We start from the raw sequence: 20000 nt of genomic DNA on the forward strand, positions 1-20000 counted from the left end.
ATAATAATAATAATAATAATCCATGTTGCTCCAGTAGAAGAGTAGAGTGCATGGGAAAAAAAAAAGTTTATACAGTAGTGACATTGGTAATGGAAATACCTTACTAATGTTGCTTCTTAATCCCTACAATCTGAGTAGCCTCTTGATGCTCACTATGCAGGAGGTAAACAGTATTGACAATATTTCATCCCTTTCACTGCTAAACTCTGAAACTTTCTGCCTACTTCTGTATTATCCCGTGCCAGTGACTTTATTTTGTTTTTTTCAAGAGTGATGGTTAAATACACTTCTCGTAATTTGGATGTTCTTTTGAATTACTTTTAGGAACTGTCAACTGTGATATGCCTTTGACCAGAACCCTTCTTACACCAAAAAATAATCTTATGGAGGTTGGAGTTCATTTGGAGCGGCCTGGCACGGTCCGGTCTGAGCCGACCATAACGCTCTTCAGAAATTAATATCTCCAGAACTACGGGGCCGATCGTAACGAAATTAGCGCCAAATGATAGTACAACTCTGTCAGTTTTATATTTTATACCCTTTCTCTCTTCTTTTCTTTCAACCCAATACATAACTTCCAAAAATTAGAAGGGTGTAAAAATAGCATTTTTTCAAAGTTTCTCAATATTCACCAACATTTTTCTTTCAACAAGACCGGACGCATACCACTGAATGCATAATGAAGCTTCCTATTCAACGATATATAGCACAACCATTTAGCTCTCGCAAAGTTTTGAGTTAGGCTGATTTTTTTTTTATATTAGGCTAGTCCGCCATGTGCGATGTGCCAGAAATTGCTCTCTCTCTCTCTCTCTCTCTCTCTCTCTCTCTCTCTCTCTCTCTCTCTCTCTCTCTCTCTCTCTCTCTCTCTCTCTCTCTCTCATTTATTGAAATATTCCTTCCAGTGATTCATTACCTACAACTTCGCTCGTCAATCGCCTTCCGAGGCATTTTGCTGGTAAGTAAAAACTACATGAAACGAAAAATTAATAAACAGAGGATTTTACTAAACACACTACATGAAGAGTAACTCTTTGATTTTAACCCTCAAATAACTTTGGTTCCTCCTGAAGCTTAATAAGATATTCGGATGCAAATGAAAGAAGCTACAGGCAGCAATAAGTGATGGAGAATTCAATTTTTTTTTTTTTTTTTTTTTTTACGAGCGAAGCGAAATTTACTATGGAGGTTGGAGTTTCATTTTGAGCGACCCGACCCGGACCTGCCGTAACGGTCTTCAAACGTTAATATCTGCAACTACGCGGCCGATCGTAACGAAGTTAGCACCATATGATAGTACAACTCTATCAATTTTATATGGTATAGCTGTCATCTCTTCTATTGCGTAAAGTCAATGTTTAACTTGCAAATATTAGAAGGGTGTCAAAAATGTGATTTCTTAAAAAAAAAACTACTCAATTTTCACCAACTTATTTTTGTCTCACTAAGATCGAACACATACCATTGAAGGGAAAATTTAATTTCGTATCCAGTGCTTTATAGGGGAATCATTCGGCTCTCGAAAACATTTGAGCTAGAATTTTTTTTTTTTTAAATACTATGCTAGGTGCTATGTCCCCTCACCGCCTGTAACGCTATTCAAACGCTAATATCTTTGTAACTACGCAGCCGATCGTAACTAAATTAGCACCATATCTTAGCACAAGTCTATAAATTTTATGTGATATAAGTTTCATCTCTTCTATTCGATGAAGTCAATGGCTAACTTAAAAAAAGTATAAGAGTGTCGAAAATGGGATTTTGTAAAGTCACTACTAGTTTTCTGCAGTTTTCACCAACTTTTATCTCGACGATATCCTGTACATATCACTCAACGCAGAATGAAATTTCCTATCCAACGGTATATAGCACAACGATTGGCCTCTCGCATTTTTTTTTTTTTGAGCTGGAGTGATTTGAATATTAGTCAAGTCCGGTATCTGAGCTGTCCCTGAAATTGCCGTTAACTTTTCAGCTAATGAACTGATAAACCTCAAATTTTGTAGTTATAACGAAAAATCATTTAAGATTTCCAGCACTTTTCCCATGCACTTTGCTCGTCAATCACCTTCCTAAGCGCTTTACTGGTTTTAGTAGTCTCAATGAATAGAGCTACTCAGTTAAGAAGCGTCATGTTAGCATGTCAATATTAGCAGTTGAAGGGTTAAGAGAGCAACCATTGAACGGCATAATAACATCAGATCTGAACCCAAGTAAGAGTGTCAGAAAACTATTGAATTCAGACGGATATTAAATTCAGAGGGTTTACTATAAACACTATACACCGCTACACTTACCCTCGTCTCTGTGATCTTCTCAAAGTCCTCGTCGCAATCCCAAGCGATTATCTTACGGTCCCGGTCGCCTCCTGACAGCACCGTGCCCTCGCTGAGCATCTTGAGAGCGTTGATGGCACTTGAGTGGGCCTGAGGGTGGAGCAGGAGAGGCGTGAGTAGGCAGAAGGAAGAGAGAGGGGTAGTTAGACCAGGAGATGAGACAAAAAGGGATAGTGAGAGGAATTATATGGATAAGAAATATGTTCGCTAATAGTAAGATGGATCAGTTTGTTTAAATGGTGGGACTAATTGGTGAGATGGGAATTCCTTTTAATTGTTTGCACGTGTGGGATAGAGTGTGCTTGTTTTATGTCACTCCAAAACATAACTGCATGGAAATTATAACTACAAGGCCAACAGCTTTACTCCTACATTGTTAATTGGCACGTTTTTCCTTAATCACAGACCACTCAGACATCACTTTTGTTCTACAGCCATCCCTGAACGTCATATTAGCTAGACAGTGAAAGTCTATCCTTATAATCCACTTATTTATTATCGAAGGTGCTTTAAATATTTCGTACTGTCCTTTAATTTTTGTAAACGTTTGAATATTGCAGTTGAATTCTGTTGTTCGCAGCAGTGAATAGTTAAATCGTCTGACTAGAAATTAGATGGGGTCTTCCCGCGTAGGTTCGAATCCTATTCACTGCGCAGGTTCAAAATTAGTCGAGTGTTTTATGTGATCAAGTATTTTTTGTGTTCTCCTCTTGAGTGTTTCCTGAAGGTAATGCTACTTGAGTCTTTTTATGGTGATTTCTAACTTTCCTGTTGTTGATAACTTATGTGATACAAATATACTTAAACGTTTTTATTTATTTATTTTATTTATTCTTTTTTTTAATCATCGCACTGACATTATGATATTGAAGTATACGTAAATATTGTATTATTTTATCACAATATTGACAATCTCAGTACAAGTAAACATTGTATTTTATTATAATTTTTACTAATGCTGCACATTGATATTTTTCGTACAGATGTTTATGTAAATGTAAGTGTCGTTTGTTTTTTTCTTCTTCCAGGTTATCGATGATCGTTTTATGAGGACTTTTTATGGTTTCAGTTTACGTACTTTTTTATTATTATTTTTCTACCACCACTCATCGATAACTTCCATACAAGTATATATGTAAATGTAAGTGTCGTCTCCTCTTTCTCTTCCAGGTTATTGATGAACGGAACTAAAGCAACAACAACAACAGCAGCAGCAGCAGCAGCATCCGTCAAATCCCTGCACGTATCCTTCAAGACCTTCAGGGGAGATAACCACTCCAATGACACTGGTAGTGCTATCGCTACACCTTCAGATATGCGTACCTCGTCTCCAGATGACACTACCTATTGCATACTCGCCTTTCCGTGAGTGTTATTGTCGCTGTTACTCGTTTCGCAGCTTCCGTGTGGTTGTTTTCAGGTGCTCGCGGATGTGTGCTTGTTATTGGTGTTGTGTAAGTGTTTTCCGTTTTTGTTTTGTTTTTGTTGGTATTTGTGTAGTTATTCTTTCCTAGCTATCGCCTTTATCTGTGTTAGTGTTCAAGGAAATGCTTCCCATTCAGGTTGTGCCATTACAATAGTCACACGCATCTCCCCGCGTCGTAATGCTTGTTCTCATCTTCTCCCATTGCACGTTTCTTCCCCGTTTCTTCTCTTGCATTCAATGATTGGTGCTCTCTAGGTGTATTGCTCGTCTGTATGTTGGTATTGTTATTTTTCGCTAACTTTCACCTCCATCTGCGTTAGTGCGCTTAATGAGATGTCTACTGTTAAGCTTTAAAAGTTATCTATGAAAAAATACAAATATCGCAGTTTGTTCATGAGTGATAAAAATGGTATTCTGATGCCCTAACGGGCCTCTCCCAAGTTTTTAGTATTCTCTCAAATCATCTTGTTCGGCATGACTACACACACACACACACACACACACACACTAGCATGACAGTCTCCCACTCAACACCTCTTTCCGTCTCAAACGTTCCTTTGTTTTATCTCGACTGCTTCTAACAGGCAAGGGAGTCTTGTATAGAGGAAAGTAGTGCAGATTTCAAGGGTGTTTTCATGATTCTAGTATTAGTTTAAGAAGTATCCTGCATCCTCAGTGGTAAAAGCACTCACGAAAACCCGACTAGTTATCTCAGTGACTTTTCAAAATTGTTATTATGAGAGTTTTAAGAATTTCAAAGCATGACTTAGTGGATTTTTTCTTCTCATGTTAAATCTGGTTATGTCCATGGGTCTTCTTCTCCTGTGTATTAAGAAAAGAAAAGACGAAAAAGGAATGCATGACGCAGCAACACCCTTCCCGCCCAACACCATGGTATAAAAAATGCGAGTCCAAGTAAACGAAAAGGAAGAGGCAGCATCTTTACTCGACTAGCAATTATAAGTAACAAGTGAAAATGCAAAAATGTATAATTGGGATGATAGAAGGCAGAAGAATGGAAGGAGGGAGGAAGAAAAATAACTGTACGTTGCATCTGCACTCGATTATCAAAGGGAGGATAGATAGAAATCTCCCCGCCTTTCCTACTCCCCCCCACCTCCAACCCCACCCCGCCGCTCACCACCCAAGCTGTTGTGTTCTGCTTTAATAGTGATGACAAATGTTGACTAATACTGACAATGGTAACAAAAGCATGGGTTGGGGAAGAGCGAGAGGCAGACTACATAGAAGAAGATTTAACGTGACACTTGCCTGAAACTCCTTTTTTACGTAATATTCGCCGTCCTCGTCCACACTCCACACAGTCATCACACCCTCCAGGTCCCCGGTGATCAGGTCCCCGTCCTGCGTGAACTCCAGCGCTGTGATGGTCCGCCCTGAGCTTTCCTGAAGGGGTGGGAAATGGGTGAAGGTTTGATGGTTTAGGGAGTTAGGAGTGAAAGAGGTGAGGGTGTGGCGAGGGAATGGAGAGTGAAAAGGGTGAGAGTGTGGCAAGTGAGTGAGGAGTGAAGGATATCAATGGTAAGAGAAGGACGTATTAATTAATAGAGAAAGGGAATGAAAATAGGAAAAAAATAAAGACAGGAGGAGGTAAAGACAAAGGATGGAGTGGTATGCATAAGGGAGACGATAAAGGGGAAGAGAAAGTGTGAGGGACGATGGTAAGGACGGTAAGGAACACAATAAAGGTCAAACAGCAGCAAACACGTTGTCTCTCGAGTTTCTTTTGAATGAAGTAAGTAGTAGGGGTAAGGAAAGGGAGGAATCAATGAAATGTGAGGGGATAAAGAAGGGGATGTGGGAGGATGAGGAAGAAGGATAAAGGAGAAGAGTGAATGGAAGACAAGTGTGAGGGAGATATGAAAAAAAACGATATGAGAGGGATGAGAGATGATAAGGAAGAATAAAGGAAGGAGACAATCAATGGGAGATGCAAGATAATAAAAAGTAAGAGGGAGAGATGAGAAAAGATAATGGAGGATAATGGAGGATATGGGAATGAAATGATGAATGGGAGATGAAAAACAGAGGAATCTAAATTAGGTAGGAATTTAAATGCTGAGAGAGAAGAAGAAAAAAAAAAAAAACTAAGGGACTAACTGAACTAACTAGAGGTAGAATGTACAGATTTTTTATAACCCAGAAAGGAAAGAGTAAGTGTGGAGGAGCTGATTGCCTCGTGCACACAATGATGGAGTGTGAAAATTAATCATCGATAATCACACAATAAAGCGACGTTTCGTATTAGCAGTTGCTTCAGGTAGACAGACAAAATGTATACCTTCGCCCAACCAGCCACCCACTCAGCCAGCCGGTCAGGCGCTCCTTCATCTACATCATGTTATTTTTCTTCTGAGCACTGTAATTTACTAGGGAAAACCTTGTCTCTACCTTATCTTCCCAGCACCTTCCCGTCTGATCCACTAAGACTGTAACCACTCAGGGAATTACTGTGTTTGAAACTATTACCAAGAGCGCTCAGTTGGTGTGTGTGTCTCGCATCTTCACGTGAATGAATGAAGAACTGATGCTCCGTGCTGAAAATAACACTTTTATAACTATTTTCTATATTTGTTGCTCTTCTGAAACGGTCAGTCTATCAACCTCTCTTCCTTTATCCCTCTTTATTTTGTTTTCTTCCTTCCTCTCTTGTTCCTTCGTTTCTCCCCCCTTTGTTATGTTGTATTCCTTTCTTTCTTGTTCTCCCTCCCTACATTTCTTCCATCTTTGAATCCGTCAGTCAATCAGTCAAGCTTTCTCCCTCTCTCCCTCCCTCTGTTCTCACCTGCACAAGGTCGGAACGCGTGAAGATGCCGTCCTTCCGCCGCGCCCACAGCGAGAGGAGTCCCTTGCCGTAGGTGATGATGAGGTTATTATCTAGGGGGTGGAAGGCGGCGCCGTACACGTGGTCCTGGTGGGTCTGTGGGAGTAAGACTGTCAGTATACATTTACATCTTCCCCCACAAACACTCACAAGTGAGAAGACCTGTCATCTAAAACCACCACGGCCGCGGTTCATCTTTATTAGTTATCTCATATGACGGAGGGCATGTTTACTCAATTAAAGTTAGGTCAGGTTAAGGTTAGGTCAGGTTACGTTAGATTAGATTTGACTAGACTAGGTTAAGTTAGGTTAGGTTAGTTTAGGTTAACTTCGGTTAGGTTAAGGGGTGATTAGATTAATAAGGAAGAGGTGGAGGAGAAAAAAATTACCACGGAGGGATAAGTAAGGGAAGGAAATGTGCAGAGGAAGAAATTACTCAGGAAGGAAAACGATCGTAATTTTTTTTTTTTCCATGCACCATCTTCCCTTTATAATCACACTCGAGCACTCATTAACCTTCTGACTGGCACAGTCAGGCTTTGTTGACGCTCGCAGTGTTGTGAAAGAATTGTATGCACGGACTCGTAGATGACCGAGAAAATATGTTGGGAGTAGCTAAAACACTTCTCCAATTTTTGACCCTTTTCTTTAGGGAGTGGCACATCAGTGGGCTTTTTTTCTTATAAAGTTTAATTGCCCTTGGTCAGTACCCCTCTTGCACATAAAAAAAAAAGGGGGGGGGGTCTACATAGAGGCACAGTGTGGAGATTCACATTCAATTCTGGTGCGGGAAAAATGAAGCTTAAAAGTGTCCGTTTATATTCTCGGTCCTCTATGAAGACTCCTTAAGCGACTCACCGCCACCTTGCCGAACACCTTCTCGTTGTTCCAAGTCCAGACGGAGAGGAGATGCTCCTTGTCCGCGTCCACCGCCAGCAGGAAGTCCCCGTTGTTCTGAGGAGAAAATACACGAGCGAGTGAGCATATAGCAGAGGACTAACGGACGGAAAACTGGAGAGGGAAAACGAGCGGGCGAGAAGATGAGAAATCCGCAGGGAAAAGAATGGGAAAGAAAGGAAAAAAGACGAGAAAAGATGGAGAAAAGAACGAGAGGGAAAGACGGAAGACGACAAGAAAAGAGTAGGAAGGGTAGAAAGAAAAGCGAATACAAAACAAAGATAGGGAAAGAAACGAGAAGGAAAGATGAATGATGGCAAGGAGAAAGGAAGAGAGGAAAGGAGAACGACGAGAAAGAAAGATAAGGAAAGGGACGAGAGGAAAAGTTGAAGAGGCAAGAGAGAGAGAGAAAGGGAGCACGAGAAAAAGAGGGAAAAGGAACTAGAGGGAGAGATGAAGGGAGGCATGAGAGAAAGAAAGAGCGACGAAGGAAAGGAAACGAGAGCCAGAGGGAGAGAGACAGGAGAAAAAGAGGGAGCGGGAGGAGAAGAAAAGACGAAGGAAAGGGAACGAGAGGGAGAGCTAAAGATATACAAGAAAGAAAGAGAGGGGAGAAAAGAAGGAAAGACGAAGGGAAGGAAACGAGATGGGTGGTTGAAGATAGGCAGAAGAAGAGGGAGACGGAGAAAGAGAAGGAAAGACTAAGGGAGGAGGATTAATAAGATCAAACATTTCAACCTCGCACACTCACCCTGCAAGAGAAGGCCACAGCGAGGATGCCTGCACCCAGCTCCTTCCTTCCCAGCACGTGCATGGTGGTGAGGGAGCGAGCGTGCCACACCCTTACGTGGGCGGTGGCTCTGCGGCCGCGAGAGGCACGTTGTCCTGACGCCACGAGGTCACGCGATGGGTGGAGAGCCATGCTGAGGAGAAGAGGGAAGATGAATGAAAGGTGTGGGACTGACGATCGTATTCTGAAACGCTTTACTCTCTCATCACGACTATTTTCAAAGGCCACACAGATGAATTGCCGGGGTTCTCAAGATTGTTTCTCCTGTTAATAACGCAGGTATCTTGCTAATATGCCACAAGAAATATATATATATATATATATATATATATATATATATATATATATATATATATATATATATATATATATATATATATATATATATATATATATATATATATATATATCCTTCTCTCTGTAATTTCATCTCAAGTTTCCTTTCTGACCGTTCTATTGCTGCTGTGGTAGACGGTCACTGTTCTTCTCCTAAATCTATTAACAGTGGTGTTCCTCAGGGTTCTGTCCTGTCACCCACTCTCTTCTTATTATTCATTAATGATCTTCTAAACCAAACTTCTTGTCCTATCCACTCCTATGCTGATGATACCACCCTGCACTTTTCCACGTCTTTTCATAGACGTCCAACCCTTCAGGAGGTAAACATATCACGCAGGGAAGCCACAGAACGCCTGACTTCTGATCTTTCTAAAATTTCTGATTGGGGCAGAGCAAGCTTGGTATTGTTCAATGCCTCAAAAACTCAATTCCTCCATCTATCAACTCGACACAATCTTCCAGACAACTATCCCCTCTTCTTCAGTGACACTCAACTGTCTCCCTCTTCTACACTGAACATCCTCGGTCTGTCCTTTACTTATAATCTGAACTGGAAACTTCACATCTCATCTCTAGCTAAAACAGCTTCTATGAAGTTAGGTGTTCTGAGACGTCTCCGCCAGTTTTTCTCACCCCCCCAGTTGCTAACTCTGTACAAGGGCCTTATCCGTCCATGTATGGAGTATGCTTCACATGTCTGGGGGGGTTCCACTCATACTGCTGTTCTAGACAGGGTGGAATCAAAAGCTTTTCGTCTCATCAACTCCTCTCCTCTAACTGACTGTCTTCAGCCCCTCTCTCACCGCCGCAATGTTGCATATCTAGCTGTCTTCTACCGCTATTTTCATGCCAACTGCTCTTCTGATCTTGCTAACTGCATGCCTCCCCTCCTCCCGCGGCCTCGCTGCACAAGACTTTCTTCTTTCTCTCACTCCTATTCTGTCCACCTCTCTAATGCAAGAGTTAACCAGTATTCTCAATCATTCATCCCTTTCTCTGGTAAACTCTGGAACTCCTTGCCTGCTTCTGTATTTCCACCTTCCTATGACTTGAATTCCTTCAAGAGGGAGGTTTCAAGACACTTATCCACCAATTTTTGACCACTGCTTTGACCCTTTTAAGGGACTGGCATTTCAGTGGGCACTTTTTTTTTATTGAATTTTTGTTGCCCTTGGCCAGTATCCTTCTTACATAAAAAAAAAAAAAAAAAAAATATATATATATATATATATATATATATATATATATATATATATATATATATATATATATATATATATATATATATATATATATATATATATATATATATATATATATATATATATATATATATATATATATATATATATTATACCCTTAACACCCGTGTAACTTCAACTGAAATCTTTTGAATGTAATGAAGGTGCACCACAAAAGTGTTTCAGGGTATAGTCCTATATTGCGTGATGGTTGGTATTCACACGGAGAATATTTAAACCAGCGTAAGTTTTTTTTTGTGTGCGTCGAGGACAGTTTTTCAGATGAGTACGTACCAGTTTAACAGTCTTGTTGAGAAAGTTAGGTACAATAAGGGGAGGGAGAGGGAAGGATACACAGAAAAGTGGGCACAAAAAGGGAAAGGAAAAATAAATAAATAAAGGTGATGAGCACTTTCTGAAGGGATAAGAGACAACGAACCTCCTTATTAATCAGTTCACTAGGAGCAGCCAACAGTGTAAAGAGGAAACACTGGCAATGAAATATGAGAGAAAGGAAAAAAAGGAAAAAGGATCGTGGAACATCAAATATTTATGGCGTGATATTCGATGGCTCTTCCTTTCTTTTTTCTTTTTCTTATTTTTTCTTTTTTTCTTGAGGGGGAATTATAGGATGACAGTAGTATTGAGGTGACGTGCTCCTCCTTCGCGGCTGTGGAATTCCATCCCAGTGTTCTCATGGAAGTCTGCAATCAGTCATTCTCGCACGCTCTCCTTTCGCTCTTTGTGTTATTATTATTACTTTTTGTTACACTCCGGTTCTTTTCATACTTCATTTTTCTGAACTCTTGGAATGTGAAATTTGGCAACGATGATTTAGTCTTGACAGTTCACACACACACACACACACACACACACACACACACACACACACACACACGGTGAACAATCTATACTTTATGTTTTGAATTTATTCCTTTAATTACTCCCGTTAGGTTTTATCCCCTGTGATCGCTCCCTTGTCTCTCAGCCCCTCCCTCTCCCTTCTTCCCTCCTGTTGCTTCTCACTAAATCATCCTCATGCCCAGCTGACATCATATATCTTCCCCTTCACCAGGTATTGAACGCCTCATACCTACTCTTTATAGCACACTCTTCATCCAACTCTGCACACACCATCTCTTCTGCTATCAGGCACCAACATATATTTGTCTCACTCTTCCCCTTTGCTTAACCTCCTCACGTGTCTCCCTCTACGAGTATTCCGTTTACTTTGCATAATTTCCCTTTTCCATATGCTTCCGTGGAAAAGGAAAATTGAAAAGGGAAATGGAAGGAAGGCTGGACAGTTGACAGTTACAGTTGACCAGAGAGAGAGAGAGAGAGGTGGCATTCCGTGGTCGCCAACGTCTGTAGGGGCACGGCACGTCGGTAACGGTAACGGTAACAATAACTATACATAATACGAGGTCGTCTAAGGTTCGGGCATTTGTTTCCCTATTCCAAAGCGCTGTCCGTCCCTTATACCCCTTCCTTGGCCACCAACCAGCGTCCGTCACTCTTGAGTCACTGCTTCCTGGCAGCCACTTTGCTCATAAAACTATTTCAAAACGTATGTATTTTCTTCTTTATTCCTTAATAAGCTCCCTCCCCCCACACTTTTCTGTATTGACTTGAAAAACTACACCTTACATGTTTTCTTTCTCTTTCCAGTTTTTTTTTTTTTTTTTTCGTCCCATTACTTTACATACTGGCATACGCTTCTATCACTTTTGTATTTCCCTTTTCGTTCCAAAACATTGAATATATCCTTCCATCTTCCCACATTTTATTACACATTCCGTCTTTCGTAAACCCAACACATTCCATCTTCTTACACTTCTCTCTCCCCTTCATCACACTCATCCATTCTACCTTTCCAAAACATCACACATCACCTATTCCTTCCTCTCCATCACCTCCATCACCGCATCCTTCATCCGCTAACTTCACATCATCTCCCTTCACCACCAATCTCTCTTCGCCCCGTCCCTCATCCCTCTAACTTTCCTCTAACTGTCCTTCTTTCCCCTTACCACTGGATATCCTCCGTGTGTTCGGTGTAGTGGCGCTGTACATCGTCCTCGCGGTCCAAGATAACAGCGACGGCAGCCACGTAGTAGAGTAGCTCCCCTGACGGCAGCACCCACAGGTTTTTCCTCGTGTCGCTGCCTCGGTACCCGTAGCTGAAGAAGGAGCTAAGGAGCACTACACGACTGGAGGGTGGGAGGTGTGGGATGAATGTAAAGTGACGTAAGAAAAAGAAGATTAGATAGAGGGTTAGATGGTTAGACAAATGGAATAAAGAAGGATGTTATTCTTACACTCGCACGGAAGTTTGTAAAGAAGTAAAGGTAAGAATGATGAGATAAATGTGAAATGGTGTAAGAAGAGAATTAGATAGAAAGTGAGGAATTCAACTGACGGAAAGGATATGGAGTAATGAAAGAGATGTTATTCTTACACTTACACAGAAGTTTGTTAAGAGATAAAGGGTAAAGAGGGCAAGATATGAAGTCAAGTATCCTCATTAAGAAGAAGAGGATGGGACTGATAGTGCAAAAAATGTAGGCGATGGGATGGATATGGAGTAGGGATGCTATTCTTGCACTTGTCACGAAGTAAGGATGGGAGAGTGGGATGAATATGGAGTGGTGTAAGGCGGGTATTGAGAAGAGGGTCGGATAGGTGGAAGAGACACGAAGGAGAGGGATACGATCATTACATCTGCACGGAAGTTACGTTCCCTGAAATGAGAAAGAACGTAAAAGGAGAAGGAGAAAGAGGAGGAAAAGGGAGGAAGATAACTGAGGGAGTAGGATAATTTAAGGGAAACGACTGAAAAAGAAAGAAAAGGAATGAAGATAAAAAGAAAAATGGTGGAGTTAAGTGCCAGGAAGTAAAATTTCGTGTCACACTCTCATATGTTGCCTCCCTCAGGAATGCCACAAATCACAGTCCCTTAATGTGACCTCTGGCGTGACCTTGTAACATCACCTCAGGCTCAACATTGTACAACTTCAAGGTGGCGTTCGTTAGCATTCAAGGTCAAGGGTATTACACTGGGTTGGTATATTATCGTACACGTGATACAGGAACAATTTTAGAGCCGCCCACTCACCACTCCCTTTTATCGAGGATTTCAGAATTACGCCTAAAATCTCGTTCGGTTTATGCTCTGCTCTCCATGATACCAGATACATACACGTGATACAGGAACAATGTTAATACCTTTCCCTAAACCGCCATTTTTTTCTTTTGGAATTACTAGGATTTCATAATTAGGTCGAAAACTTCGCTTAGTTTATACACTACTCTCTGTGACACCATTGTTATTCTACACGTAATACAACATTGTCAGAACTTTCCTTTTACCCTCTTTTTTTTTTTTTTTTTTTTTTTTTTGTATGACGAGGACTTCAGAATTACGCCCAAAATCTCATTCACTTAACGCATTGCTTTCCTTGACACAGTATCTTTTTATACTGCGGAGTTCAGTGCCTGTGAAGGTGCATTTTGCTGTGCTTCTCACCTGATGTGTACAAACTGACTGTTAACAACAGAGTAATTGACTGCATTCCCTTCTAGTGACTAGTATTTTTCCCTCAATTTCAAGTCCTCTTGTAATACCTGACAAGTTAAGACGCTCTCGTCAGTTCTGAGAACAGTGAAAAAACTTACGCTAAACAAATGAGTGCACATTATTTGACTTGCTGATAACTGTACGTGGGAGTGAATAACCTTTTAATATTGAGAAAATCGCCAAGACTCGGTGAAGGGAATCCTGCTGCACAGTACAGAACATAAGGACATGAGAAAACATGGTAAGCTGCAAGAAACCACCAGGTCTACATGTGGCAGTCTCTGTTCAATACATGCACACCTGTTTCCAGCTATCATCCCCATCCATAGATATATTTAACCTTTCAAAAGCTCCCCATTGACTCGACACTAACGACCTGATTACTAAATCTATTCCACTGTATTTGAGGGACAATTTCTTCCTAACCAACACTCTCCCTCCCCCTTCATAATTAACTCTATCAAGCTTGAACCCGTTTTTATTTTCTATCCTAATTACTGATTGTGAGGATTTTCTTTATGCTACCTTTATTATATCCCTTGTTCCACTTAAAGACCTATAGCAGATCCCTTAATCTACAGGAAGCTTGAGAAGAACACTGTTTTAGAAAATAAAGCTTCTAACACTAATAAATGAACTTAAGTGGGATACTGACACACACACACACACACACACACACACACTGTCCCCCAATCGTAGGCTCTCTGGGTATTGTCTACACACGCAAACTCCCAGCACACACGCACGACTTAAACCTTAGACGCACTGGTGGACAAGGGCGACCGGGAAGGTTAAGAATAAACCCTAAGATGTGACGTGACTCGACAGGCGACTGCCAGGCGCTCTTGGCATACCTCAAAGACATACTTACTGGCCCCATCTCTCATGTAGCTGGACATTTCACTGTTCTGTCAACACTTTAGGGGCATTCAAACACACGCAGCCTGTTCTAGATACCCGCGGACGCCTACAGACATTTTTGGACGTAAGCACATAACCTCCAGATACACTTGCATGCCTCCAGGTGCGTGTAGTTTTTTTTTTTTTTCAAGGACTCCATGATAAATTAGTTTAATTAAGTTTGATTAGGTCGTGGGAATTTATCATGCTGTGAATAAACTTTATATATAATATTCGTGGAGGAATCTCTGTGAGTGGAATTTACATCAAAGCCCAAATCACTCTTCTCTGTCACTCCATAAAAAAAAGAAAAAAAAATCAAACTCCACGCAATATTAGCAAAGACACCCTTCTAATAGATGCATGGATAAAGAGGGGATCTGATGGAAGTCTTTAAGTGGTATAAGGGCTAAGGATGACAAAGAAATTCCTCAGTTTCAGTAATCAGCACAAGACAAGAAAAAAATAATAAGTTAAAGCTTGATAAAGTTGGATAAAAAAAAAAAAAAGATAGGAAGGAACTGGTTCTCTAATACAGTGGTACATGAATGGAATAGGTCGCTAGTGCCGATTAGGGAACTTAAAAAGAGAAGATTAAACAGATTTAAGGATGAGGATGACAGGTAGAAATACGTAGGTATGCTTTACACAGGGACTGGCGCGTGTAGGTCTGATGGCTTCTTGCAGCTTCCCTGTTTTTTTTTTTTTTTTTTTTTTTTATGGAAAGGGGCACTGGCCTAGAATAACAAAAAGAACGAAAAAAAGGCCCTCTGGCGAAAAAAAGGCTCGTTGAAGAAAAACGCCTACTAACGAAAAAAAGGTTACTGACAAAGAAATCTACTGAAGAAAAAAGCCTGATAAAAAGGCCTACTGACAAAAAAAAAGCCCACTGACAAAACAACCAACTGACCAAAAAAAAAGCCTACTGACGAAAATAATAGACCTTTTGACGAAAAAAAAAGACCCACTGACGAAAAAAAAAAAATTCACAAAAAAAATGCATACTGACAAAAAAAAGGCCTACCGACAAAAAAAAATATTGAAAAAATTACTGGAAAAAAAAGAAAAGGAAAACTAACAAAAGAAAGCACTGATGAAAAAAAAGCCCCCTTCCCCCAACACACACACACACACACACACACACACACACACTCCCAGGTGAAGATATTGCAAGGATACACCCAGTCGAGCGTGAGTCTTGCCCGAGGCGGCGCAGGAACATAGGCAACGGGATTCCTCGGGGCATATAGCGTTCGCCTCTGCCCCTTGATGGTGACGATAGCCACTCTTCCATCGCTCACCTCCTCCGCTTCGTCGCTTTCCTCAACGGCCTCTGCAGGGGAAGAGCGGAAAAGTTGATGTAACGGGTGTGGGAATATAATGTGTGTTTTCTGGGTATTTAGTGTATCAAGAAGGAAAACAGGGGGATAATTGGATAAAGGAAGTGGAAAAATGGTTACATAAATGGGGGTTTGTAGTAGGAAACTGAGAAGAGAAACAGGAGAATTAGATGAAGGAAAGAAAAGAGACTGTTACAAACGTAGGAAGGAGGAAAAAAAAACGATTGTGTTTTGGCGGTATAGTGGGAGGGCAGGAAGATAAATAGGAGATAAATGAATTAATGACGGGAATAAAACGGTTACAGGTGTGGGGATAGCGTGTTTTGGGGTGTTTGTAGCAGGAGAGTGAGAAGAGAAGCAGAAGATAACTGAATAAATGAAAGGAGAAAAAGGTTACAACTGTGGGCAAAGAAAAAGGGCTTGCTTTGAGATATATAGTAAGAGAACGGAAAGAGAAACAATGGAGGATTAGATAAAGGAAGGAAAAGAAAAGGTTGCAACTGTGGGAGCTAGAAAAAAAAATGTGTTTGAGATTATAGACTAGGAGATCGAGAAGAGAAATGCTTAGGGGAACTGGAGCAATGAAGAGAAAGAAGGTGAGTGAGAGAGAATAGGAAAAGTGAGTGTGGAGTGAACGTCATAAGTAAGAGAAAGACAGAAGGGAAAGGTAAGAGATGGGAAGAGAGGGGAGACAGGGAGCTTTCTAGAGGAGGAAGGGAAGGGACAGGAGGAAGAAGAAAAAAGTAGAAGGAAATGTGATGTATTAAAAAGGGGATGAATGAAAAATATAGGGAAGATTAAAATAGAATACGGTGATAAGGAGAAAAAAGAATTGACGGGGGGAAAGGAGGAAGAATACGTGGAAGTTACATGTTAAGAAACTAATGAAGAGAAAAGAATGAGGATGAAGGAAAATGGCCAGAGAAGGAAGATATTTCAGGTATTGTGAGAAGACACGAGAAAGAGAGAAGGAGGAGGAAAAGGAGGAGGAGGGGGAAAAGAGGAGGAGGAGGAGGAGGAAGAGGAGGAGGAGGAGAAGGAGGAGGAGGAGGAAACACGGTTAAGAAGGAGAAAGGAAAAAAAAGATTACAACATTACGAAAGAAGTGTATAGGAGAAAATAGACCAGAGAGAGAGAGAGAGAGAGAGAGAGAGAGTAATGGTTATGGGAGTTATGGTTATAGGTTAGGTTGGCTTAAATGTGTCGTGGCTTATCAAAGAAATTAAGCCTAGCCTTGTAAGAGTGTCCCATATTTATGAGGCAGAGGCGACCATCATGAGGAGGAAAGGTCAAGGTGCGGCGGATTTATGGGGGCAGAAATTGTGTGTGTGTGTGTGGTAGGTACATAGGTAGCTACGTGTCTGTATGTATGTGTAGAGAGAGAAAGAGAGACAGACAGACAAACAGACATACAGACAGACAGTACGAGGAAATCCGCCAGTTTAAAATAACGAGTATAACCTCAGAGTCGTATCTTCCAAGATCCACTCATCAAATCTGAAAGGAAAATATGGTTTCTGTATTTTTTTTTATTTCTTAAGTGCATGCTCTGTCTAACTGCGCTGGGTGAGATGCATCTAGTGAATTAGTGAGTTAGTGAATTAAAAAGCAAGATTGGCCAGCGGGTGACGGCGTGAATGAGTGAGTGAGTGAGTGAGTGTATAAGCCAGTGAGTAAGCGTGAAGCAGAGTGGGAAAGAATAAAGGAGGCAGGAAGTGAAGTACTGGAGTGAGTAACTAGGGACAGTGAAAGAAGGATTCGGTAAGTAGCAAGGAGAGAAGGAGGGTATTGAAAGTGAGAGATGGATGAGGGTGGGAGGGAGGGGGAAGGAAAGGAATGAGTGAATGATAGAGGTAGGTAGGGAGGAAGGAAAAGAAAAAGGAGTGAAAGGAGGAAAGTAGGGAGGGAGAGGAAAGAGAGAGAGAGAGAGAGAGAGAGAGAGAGAGAGAGAGAGAGAGAGAGAGAGAGAGAGAGAGAGAGAGAGAGAGAGAGAGAGAGAGAGAGGAGCCCACCACTCCTTCCGGCGCTATGTGACCCTATTTTAGCGGCACCATAAGCTCCATCAGTTATCCTCCTCCCCTTCTCCATCTGCCTTTCCTCTCCCTCTCTCACCTGCCGCTTCTTATTCCACAGATAATGATACGTTAATTAACATCTTTATTCACCTCACCATCAATTATCACGTCGAGCTCAAATTTGTATATTTTTCTTTTGAGTCACTTTCCATCTTCATCATCATCATCATCATCATCTTCGAATTCTCATACAGTTTATCATGTTAAGGAATTTTACATCTCCACTCTACTTATGTATAAAGAATGACGTTTTTTTTCTCTCTCTCTCTCTCTCTTGCCACCAACATGTCATCATCCACGTCGAAAGTGATGAACTGTGACCTTCTCTTCCCCTCTCCATGTATTCTCTCTCTCTCTCTCTCTCTCTCTCTCTCTCTCTCTCTCTCTCTCTCTCTCTCTCTCTCTCTCTCTCTCTCTCTCTCTTTTCCTCCTATGAATAAAGGAAAATAAGGTGGTGGTGTTTGGAAGGAGCGGAAGAGTGAGCTAATCTAGGTAGTGGTGGTGGTGGTGGTGGAGGTAGATAATAAGGATTGGGTGTAGGAGGGTGAAAAAAAACGCTGTGGATGGAAGAATGATGGAGTGGTGATGGAAACTATATTACAGTGAAGGGAAGGATGATTTGAGAGGAGGGTGAAAAAAAATAAAAATATATTGTGGGTGAAGAGAAGGTGAAAAAAGTAAGAGACGAAGGGGGTGTAATTTATCACAAACAGCCTATTAAGGTGCAACAGGAATAGTGCGATTTGTTCGTCCTTTGTGTTCCTTGGAGTTGTGATGGAAACGAGTGAGAGAAAGGATAATTTGGGAGGAGGGTGAGAAATATTGTTGATGGAAGATGAAGAGAATGTAAAGGAAGTAAAAAAGAGATGAAAGGGTGTTTCTAATCACAAACAGGAGGGGATATAGTCCATCTTATACTTCCTCTCTGGAGAGAGAGAGAGAGAGAGAGAGAGAGAGAGAGAGAGAGAGAGAGAGAGAGAGAGAGAGAGAGAGAGAGAGAGATGCTTAAGGACAAGGAACTCTGCATGCTAGAGAAGTGTTGGAGGAGTGTAGTATAGTAAATACTGCCTAGTGGCTGAGGGACGAGCTAAGAATGATAGGGGAGGAGTGAACTAGTTCTAAATGATAGTGATTAACGTAATTTTCTCCTCGTCCACTCCGGGGCGGGGTGAGTTAAGGGCACACTATGTTTGCTGGATGCTGCTGTTGTCTCGAAGGGTAAACGCTTCAGTAGCTTCTGTAGTTTTGTGCATCTCATTGAAGTACTAGTTGATATGAAAATGTTTGTTTATCGGGGTGTCACCAGAGATTCTATCAGGTGGGAAGTCAGGGAAAGATACTGATGGATGACAAAGAAGAAGAGGAGAATAAGAACAAGCAGATCTGAAACTAGTATAAAAAGGAATACATTGCAAAGAAGAAGAAAACCGGAGAACACACAAGTATTCTTTTCTTCAATGAGTAATTGTCTTCTTCCTCTTCTTATTCCTCTTTCTCTTCCTCCTCCTCCTCCTTTGCAATATTCTCTTCCTTCTATGTGTTTTACTTCTGCTTGCTCTTCCCTTCCCTTTTTATCATCTATCCATGTGTATCTTTACAGAACTCCCCATCTAATAAAATCTCTGTTAAGGTCATGATGTGTGTATTTTCGCATTGCTTTCTCTTTTGCTATACCCTCCTCCTTGTACTAATCCTTGTTATTATCTTTTTTTTTAGATTTTATCTGGTGGGAAGTTAGGTAAAGATACTCTTGGCTTGATGATGAAATGGAAGGAAAGAACAATGATTACTGCAAATAGAAGGACATTGTAAAAGAGAAGAGAATACGATTATAGACACATTATTAACTTAACAGATTTTATCATGTGGGAAGTTAGGTAAAGATATTTATGACTAGATGATGATGAAGTGGAAGAAAAAACCAAGTAGAAGTAAAAGAAGTAGGAGGAGGAGAACATTACAAAGGAAGAGAAAGAGAAAGAGGAATAACAAGAGGAAGAGAAAGAGGAATAACAAGAGGGAGCAGACAACGACTCATTGAAAAAAAAAGAATACTTGTGTGTTCTGTTTTCTTGTTTATGAGAAAATGATTTAATGGGATAAAGTTGTGTTATTTCACGCGTCCATTCTCAAGATATGTGTGATTCACGATGCAAATATTATTGAGCAAGAGAATGATTCACGCTCAAGACTGTGCTGAGGGATTAACGAGATGATTTTCTCGTCACTAT

The 20000-nt window shown here is 40.9% G+C and overlaps 1 protein-coding gene and 1 long non-coding RNA gene across 4 annotated transcripts in view; one reads left to right on the forward strand and one right to left on the reverse strand.

Annotated features, from left to right (window-relative positions):
• The window catches only part of LOC135107331 (echinoderm microtubule-associated protein-like CG42247), a 100063-nt gene that overhangs the window by 13011 nt on the left and 67052 nt on the right, over positions 1-20000 (reverse strand). For all 3 annotated transcript variants that reach the window (XM_064017041.1, XM_064017038.1, XM_064017039.1), the window contains 7 exons: positions 15534-15687; positions 11908-12057; positions 8256-8427; positions 7466-7561; positions 6569-6703; positions 5035-5169; positions 2298-2426 (listed from right to left, as the gene is read on the reverse strand). In XM_064017041.1, coding sequence (XP_063873111.1) covers positions 2298-2426; positions 5035-5169; positions 6569-6703; positions 7466-7561; positions 8256-8427; positions 11908-12057; positions 15534-15687 — 971 coding nt within the window. The remainder of the gene's footprint in view (positions 1-2297; positions 2427-5034; positions 5170-6568; positions 6704-7465; positions 7562-8255; positions 8428-11907; positions 12058-15533; positions 15688-20000) is intronic.
• LOC135107332 (uncharacterized) overlaps positions 1-20000 on the forward strand; it is a 140733-nt gene that overhangs the window by 5272 nt on the left and 115461 nt on the right. The window contains exon 2 of the long non-coding RNA XR_010271710.1: positions 3507-3701. This is a non-coding gene — a long non-coding RNA (uncharacterized LOC135107332). The remainder of the gene's footprint in view (positions 1-3506; positions 3702-20000) is intronic.

This window comes from Scylla paramamosain, chromosome 15, assembly GCF_035594125.1.
Source record: "Scylla paramamosain isolate STU-SP2022 chromosome 15, ASM3559412v1, whole genome shotgun sequence".
Taxonomy (NCBI): domain Eukaryota; kingdom Metazoa; phylum Arthropoda; class Malacostraca; order Decapoda; family Portunidae; genus Scylla; species Scylla paramamosain.